We start from the raw sequence: 8,434 nt of genomic DNA on the forward strand, positions 1-8,434 counted from the left end.
CATATAAATTCGTTATAAATATGAGTAACTACAGTCTCAATGAAAAAACACAAAATCGAGCAACACTCCAAGAATAATAATTAATAGTTTGACTATCTCCCGATGGAGCCCTTCTCGAAACTTATTTGTTTTGAACATAGAGCATGTGACTGAAATATTTTCCTACATTATAAAGTGATAGGAAAAGGTGTCCGGATTAAGGCAAGTTATTTATGAAATGGTTCGGCTGAGGCAGTCAACATGTGATTCATTTAGGAGGACCGAGAACTGAATACATAGAAAAACTTTTGTGGTTTCATTTAGGGCAAGTCAAAATCAAGGCATGATTGAATTTGAAAAAAATTACACCTTAACTGTTCAATATTTAAAAACTTTTTTTTACAGCTATCTACTACATCTAAATTATTTATTATGTTTTTTGATTTTAACTAAAAATATTATTAATTTCATCCATTAAAAAAATTATATACTGTGCATTCACTAGGCTTACAAATTTCCAAAAGAACAAGCTATCAGCATACTGGCCTCTGCCGAACCCCAAACGGGATTGCTAACTCTCCATATCGCATCTGCTACTCTATATAGCAGCGCGTTGTGGTATTGTCAGCTTTACACACCTTTATGTCCTTGCGATTGCTTGTACCGTCTCCATGCGCTCATACTTAATGCTATGTTATGCTTTTCTCTTTGCAGTTACACCAAAGCATGGACCGCAAATCACCGGTGGCCAGCCGCGTTACCAAATTGATGACATTGTGCGCGTGAATTGTACATCAGCACCGTCCAAGCCGGTGTGTCATCTCAGTTGGTTAATTAATGGTGTACATGCGAACCGGACATTCCTGCGGCCATACGATCCCATAATTGTCGGACGTGAGGGCTTGGAGGTGGCGCGACTSGGGTTGGAGTTCCGAGTGCGCAAAAAATTCTTCAAACATGGTGACATGAAATTGAAAGTGAGTTAATTAACATATAAATATATATATACAAATTGACTATATTAATAATCCAGAATGTGTGTGTGATAGTGTCTATTTACAAATTGTGGTTGTTGGTGTTGTATACAATTTATTTTGAATTGCTAACTTTCTGCTCAACAAGCTATATAAACTAGTGTACTCAGATATCAGAAATTGATTCCACTGCTGTACGCTATTAATTACAAAAATATTTCGCTTATTAACGAGATGAACACGCGCTGTCATAATTTACAATTATGATAATGCCATGTGGATATAACGCGACAAAAATATATCAAGTGSAAATTTCTTATTTAGGAACTACTGATTATCTTATCATCCCTGTCAAGTAAGTGAAAAACTCTATTACATTTTCATACTCAAAACTTGATTATTTTAATTGATATGATAAAGCGTTTTAGATTAATGCTAATGCGAATTTTCCTGTTCTTCGGCATCGCTTTCTTTAAGAAACTAACTATCTATTAATTGATTTATGTATAGGGTAGCCGAAAAAGTCTTTTCGTATGTATAATCAAACTTTTTATAAATTTCTTTCTTAGCGCTGCGTGGCATTCTTCTCTTTTATATACAAAAATTTAAATACATAGCAAATTTCTTCATTATTTTCACACATTTTTGAAAAGCTGCTAGTATAACAACACTATATGGCATGATACAATGTGATTGGTAACATTGGAGATATGCGACTGCAATGGCATCTATTGACAAAACACGAAAAGATTTTTTCGACTACCTATGTTAGATTGTATAAATTAAAACACAGTAAATTTATTAAACAAGTATTTGTTGAAAACATGTTTAAATTTTAAACTGATATTTTTATGAAATAAACTATTGTAAAAAATTTTGAAAAAATTTAAGATCCTCTGATAAGCTGAAGTAATAAGTTTCTTACCTCAGCAATGAAAACTTTCCAGCTGCTTATTTTGTAAAGGTTCGTAGTTGCTGAAGTGAAATTAGTACAAGTCTCTCTTTCTTAATTGGCGTAGACACCGCTTACGCGATTATAGCCGAGTTAACAACAGCGCGCCAGTCGTTTCTTCCTTTCGCTACGCGGCGCCAGGTCCTTCTTCACCGGGTCCTTCCAACGGAGTGGAGGTCTTCCTCTTCCTCTGCTTCTCCCGGCGGGTACAGCGCCGAATACTTTCAGAGCTGGAATGTTTTTTTGTCCATTCGGACAACATGCTCAAGCCATCGTAGCCGCTGCCTTTTAATTCGCTGTACTATGTCAATTACGTCATATATCTCATGCAGCTCATTGCCCCATCGAATGCGATATTCGCCGTGGTCAACGCGCAAAGGCCCATAAATCTTTCGCAGAACTTTTCTGTCGAAAATTCGCAACGTCGAGCAAGACGGGAATTATGAGTGACTTATAGAGTTTGRTTTTTGTTCGTCGAGTTCGATTAGTTTTGCGGGGATACCAAATTCAGACATGATCGGTATAAAGGCAGATCCTTTTCGGACTGTCAAAAACAGCTTTGAAATCGACGAAGAGATGTTSTGTGTCGATTCTCCTTAYACGGGYCTYTTCCAAGATTTGGCGCRTGGTGAATATCAGGTCGGTTGTTGATTTGCCAGGTCTAAAGCCACAATTAATCTTTCACACAATACTTACGCGATGTTGGCGCAGATTATGGGGTCTACTTTTTTTTGGAYTAAAAATTCCAATCATTGGGCATGCTTTCGTTCGACCATATTTTACAAAGAAGCTAATACATGCTCTTTATCAGTTCTTCACCGCCGTGTTTGAAAGCTCGGCCGGCAATCCGTCGGCCCCCGCCGCTTTATTGTTCTTTAGGCGGGTAATTACTAGGGTGGGTCGATTCCGAACTTTTTTCGATTCGGGATTTCTAATAGTGCGGAAAAGTTGCCTTAGTCTGATTCCAATGAAACTTCTTGTTTTGAGATCGGGTTGCACCTTCAACCCCAACTCCGGCCTTGAAATTTCGGAAATTCGCCTAAAATCGTGAAATTGTCTACCTAGCGCCTGAAATACGCATCTCATGGCAAAATGAATAAAACAAAAGTTATTTGTCACGTCATTTGCTACCGAAATGACCCACCCTACTAATTACTATTCGAACGTCTTCATAGTCTGCTCCATCGTCATCGATTGTAGAATCGGGTTCGCCTTCTGGCGTTGTACGTTCATTGCATTTCAGTAGGCTGGAGAAGTGTTCTCTCCATAATTCACCTTTGGGGTTTTTCTTTTTTTTGGAGAATTATCAATCTCTTTGTACTTTTTCTGTCTGCAAATGCGTCTTGCTTCCCTCTTCAACTCTCGGTATCTATCCCATCCCGCACGTGTTGTGGTCGATCGCAACGTGGCGACGTAGGTAGCCTGTTTCTCTCTGCTGCGACACGGCAATCCTCGTCGTACCAGCTGTTCTTTTGCACTCTCCGGAAACCAAATGTTTCGGTTGCAGCAGTACGTAAGGAGTTTGAAATGCCGTCACACAGTTCCCTTATGGCTAATGAGCTAATTTTCTTAATTCTCATCTTAAAGAGGTGCTTTAGTAACGATTATAACTCTAGAAACTCATCTGATGCAAAATTTGAAAAATGTCGTTTCCGTGAAACTCATTTAAAGCGCTGAATTTAACCAAATAAAACGCTTCGACTCTACAGTTCTAGTTTCGTTTTGTCTCCATTTAGCAATTTAATATTTTGAGACTCTCAAATCGTCTTTCGAGCAGATTCCAAGGCCCTTTAAGTCATCAGTGTTGTGAATATATACTTACGACCACTTGGCAGCTTTATTTACTGAACCTCTGTAAAGCATTTATTTTGTCGTACATAGTTAGAACTCATATATCGACTTCCAATTATTTTATAGAGATGTAACCAAATATTATTAATATTTATTTTAGTTTTGTCATATTTGCATAGCAAAGTTCAAGTCGAACTAAAAATTTGCTTTATGATTCGGTTTCGTTTTCTATTCAACAGTTATTAAAACTCGAAACGAGAAATATTAGAACAAAACTTAGAACTCAACACTTCCAAGTAACTTAATTATTAACCTTCGGAAGATTTTTTACGTACCTGTATTCACTAAAAGACATCCAAAAGAACAATCTTCTTCTCAACGCAGAACAAATACGGACCGTATTCTCTACCAGGGGACGCTGTTTATTTGAACATATACAACTTTGTTTACATACACACACACAAATGCTTGAGAATATGGCCAGAGCGTGAGGTTGCTGTTAAAGCGCACAGCGCGTATTTGTATTTGTATTGCGGTTGTCCGATAGCTTGGCGGCAATTGTGTTAACAGGATTCTGTGAGTCATTAAAGTGCGTGGAAAATCCCAACGTACACATATGTGTCATACTACTACATACTCGCTGAACGTGCCGGTCAGCATGGCGTATACGTAACACTTGCTTATGGCAGCGCACTAGGCATATAAATGTTATGTGTGTATGTGGTCCACGTAATGAGTGTGTGGGTTTGGAGCTGCCTGCAATGTTTACACTGAGTTTTCTTTTATTACTTTCCACTTGTTTGCTATAGCAATAAAAGTGGGACAGTGAAATGTACAAGTATATAAAAGGAAATTTGTGAACGCCACGTTGAATGCATTTCATTTTATATTGTCTGTATGTTGGGGGTATTTGTGTAACTTAGTAGCTGTCGAAATGAAGATATTTATTTTCGCAACTTTGTTTAGTGGCAACGTTAGATAAGTAAATATCAACAAGGGAACGAATGCACATCAGTGTACGTCTGTGTGAGACAGTTCGTGTGGGTGTATATGYGTTAGAGTAAATATATATAAGCTCATCTGTGTATGTGTGTATGTGTATTGGATCAGAAAGATATTAATGTGCGATTGTGTCGGCGTAATTGAATTATATTATATTTTCCACATTCTTCTATTTACCCAATTGATTAAATAATTGTGTACTTGTTCTTGTATTGTTCTCTAGTGTGTGGCAAAAATATCTTCGGTATATTGGCAAAGCAATGAAGAAAGCGTGGCACATGAGAAACATCAGAAGATACCCGTACTGGAATCGCGCGAAACCGTTGTGGCCAAGTCACGATTGCGTGACAAAGCATTAGAAGGTGAGTTTTACAGTCAATATATTGTAACGGGTTTTTCAATAACAGCGCTATAAAYATGTATGTGTATATTAGAAGAATTGAAACTAATTAACAGTGCAGCACTTAAAATTTTTGTCATTATTTGATGCGTTTGCTTTTCATTTAAACATATGTTGATTACCCAGCCAATTAACTATAATTTCACGGGTTTTCATTGCAGATAATCAACTTAAAAATGCCGGCACGTCATCAGCAGCCACATCATCGGCGGCAGCGTTCTTGCCATTAGCGTTTCGTAATTCGATACTTTTGCATATCACACCCACAYTGYTGCTGCTTGCGCTGCCCGACTTAGYAGCCATGCTGCCACTGTTAATAGCATTTCTGTGTCAATATTGGCAATTTAATATTTATGTGCGCCAACCAAGCTATCGATTGCCGGTATGTTACGGCTAYAGCAGCTACTGGTGTTGGTCGCACAGCATTCGAACCGTTGGCAGATGACAATTAGCTGTGGCATATTAAATAGGAGCGCAAGCGATGGCAGTTGCAGTGGCAGTGGGAGCAACAGCTAGAAGACTGTTCGGTCATCATCATTGATTAGTATAAATTGTTGCAGATTAATATAATTTTTTTCGTTGTCAATTAATTGTTGATAGGTTCATCTCTAGTTGGGTAGAATTGCTAGCACTTAAATAAATATGTGAGTACGCGAAAGAATAGAGGCAAGGAAAGAGAAAATGAAAGTGAGCTGAAGGAAATCATTTGTGACTATTATTGACTTAGTTTTAATAGAGAAAAAGAAATAGTAGAATAAGAGGAATAGTAGGATAAGAGAGGAAACGTAGTTAGTTGAGCCTTGCTAACTGAAAACATATTATGTTGGAAATGAAGCTTAGAATTTTAGAAACATATTTGGAAAAAGTTAGGCTAGCTAATTGGTCTTACTTTTCTACATAATGCAGAGATCGTTAGAACTTAAAACCTATAAAAATATTAGCAAAATTTAAAAGTGTTTGATTAAAATCGAATTCTATTGACTTAAAATAAAAAAATTTTTTCTCTAAATTTCTTTGTTTCAAAATCCATTTAAATTTCTTTAATCCACATTTATATCAATTAATACAACACAATATTTGTAAAGAAAGTGTTCTAATGTATAATTTTACCTTACAGCAATATATTTGAAGCATTGCAATTGTGACAAGTTTCCCAAARTTATTTGCTAAGTTTATTGGTATAACAAGTGAGGAAACTAATTAATTTCTGATCAATCTGAATCTTTATTATCGCCTTTAACACAAGCTTGGATCGCTTAATCAAACTTTCTGTACACTTATTACGGGTCTTGGCTGAAGTGGCCTTCATTGTCTTCAACAGTTTCCAAAACAGAAACAGGTCWGAAAGAGCCCAATCTGGCGAATACGAGAGCAGAACTCGCGTTTGGCTAAAATGTCAGTCACAATCATGCTTGAATGTGATGGTACACCATCGTCGAAAAAAATCCAATTTTTTKCTCAACAGGCAGGCTTGAACGTGGAGCGAATTCATGATGAACCATACAACGATAATAAAAAAACGATGAGCATCATCTTGATTTTTGACCGACTTTGACTGTATTTTTCGGGTTCGGATTGTTTACAGCGCCATTCGCTAGATTGTTGGATAGTTGCGACGTTGCATTCATAACCCCATGTCTCGTCATCAGCAATGGAGCGATTGATGATAGTTTTGTTATCTCGACTCCTTTTGATTTTTTCGAAAGGCTCAGACCTTATGCTATGAATTCCAGTATTGACACGTGTAATACCCAAAATATTCAGCCACAAATGTTACGTCGAACCATAAGAGCTTTTGAGATCCTCTGCTACCCCTCTGTTGCTAGCACGATCAYTTTCAAGCACTGTTTCTTAAACTTTTACAACGTTATCGTTATTTAAAAAGGCGGGTGGACGAGTAMTTTGTGGAGCTCACCTTATAATATAGTTGACACCCAAACTTTAAGCGTCATAAACAAAGAAATATAAACCAGATATGTACTATGTAGATCAAATTACCCACAAACTTAAGATAGGGTTGTATCAATCTAGGATAAAAGTATTTATCGATTCGGTTTTCGTGCCAAATTTGAAAGGACTASTYCGTGTTAGATTTGATCAGATGCGGTTTCTGCTTGTTTTGTTTATTATAATAATTTTTCTCAAAATCTTGATATATGTTATCCAGCGCTATCGTAAAAGTGAATTCATTTCTTCAGTACACAAACTAGGCAACTTAAWGTATATTTGACTACATATCGAACAACTCATGCACATTTCTATAAATAGTGCAATCTTTATATGTACATACACTTGAATTACTTTAAAAGTACAAAATTTATTAGTGTAAAGCATGAAAAGCTATTTAAGTTTAAGTGTTGAAAGTTATTGCTTTTTGGTGGTTAAAGTAACTCAAAGCGAAAAAAACAAATGTCATTTATTAAAAACTAAGAGCAATTTGTAAATAGTATGTAGTAAAATATAAAGTCTAGCAGAAAGTAGATTAAGACCAGCTTGAGAGTAAGAAATAAATGCATATGTATATACGTGTAAGCATTGCGTCTAAGCGCGCATTATGAAATATAGTTTTAGGCGCCGAGCTATATTGAGAATATAGACAGATTCATGCTCCAAATATGATGTGGGCGTCATATTGGTGTCTTTTGATTTATTTACATTTATTCCCGAAAGGCGATGGGTTGAACTATTTTATGTCGCTATAATCGATGAGATGACATACATATGTATGCTCAAAATGTTCCTTAAAGTTTAGTAGTTTAATAACTATTAAATTTTCAATTTWAAATATTTAATTAAGTATATATTGGCTGGCAATCAATAAATCTAGAAAAGGACAAAAAATTGTRGGCTATATCAGATATTATTTTTAATAATCAAAACAAATTTATTTTATACAATATAAATTGCTATACCAGTTTAGCTAAAAATAAGCTTTGTACTAATCATTTACTATTTCATAAATTATTTTCAGTTTTCGAATGATTTGCCTTCGATRAGTACTAATTTGAATATGTCATATCATATTTACTGTAAATAGTTACATAGTAAAGTCTGTTATAACTAAATAATATCTTCATACAAACATATGCATACTAATTCAAGGTTAAAATATGGCCATGCATACAGCACCTTACTAGATTTAACAATAAAATACTTATAGCTCGAATCTAGTATATTTTAATTTATTAAGAGGTATATTGTAAGTAAAACTAGCAGATATTGGTTTAACTAATAGTAATGTTATGCAAAAAATACAAAAATTTACTTGGAATCAATAAAATTTCAAAATCTTAAACAGTAGATCTTGACTTTGCTTATGACTATTGAATGAAAATG

General features: G+C 35.6%; 1 protein-coding gene across 1 annotated transcript in view; it reads left to right on the forward strand.

Annotated features, from left to right (window-relative positions):
* LOC108965929 overlaps positions 1-7,901 on the forward strand; it is a 75,287-nt gene extending 67,386 nt beyond the window's left edge. Inside the window, exons 5-7 of the mRNA XM_018928608.1 lie at positions 694-956; positions 4,922-5,060; positions 5,260-7,901. Of these exons, the coding sequence (XP_018784153.1) occupies positions 694-956; positions 4,922-5,060; positions 5,260-5,543 (686 nt within the window). The 3' untranslated portion in view covers positions 5,544-7,901. The remainder of the gene's footprint in view (positions 1-693; positions 957-4,921; positions 5,061-5,259) is intronic.
* Positions 7,902-8,434: the final 533 nt, after the last annotated feature.

Source organism: Bactrocera latifrons, unplaced genomic scaffold (assembly GCF_001853355.1).
Source record: "Bactrocera latifrons isolate USDA-ARS-PBARC rearing strain unplaced genomic scaffold, ASM185335v1 scaffold_150, whole genome shotgun sequence".
In the NCBI taxonomy this organism is placed as follows: Eukaryota; Metazoa; Arthropoda; class Insecta; order Diptera; family Tephritidae; genus Bactrocera; species Bactrocera latifrons.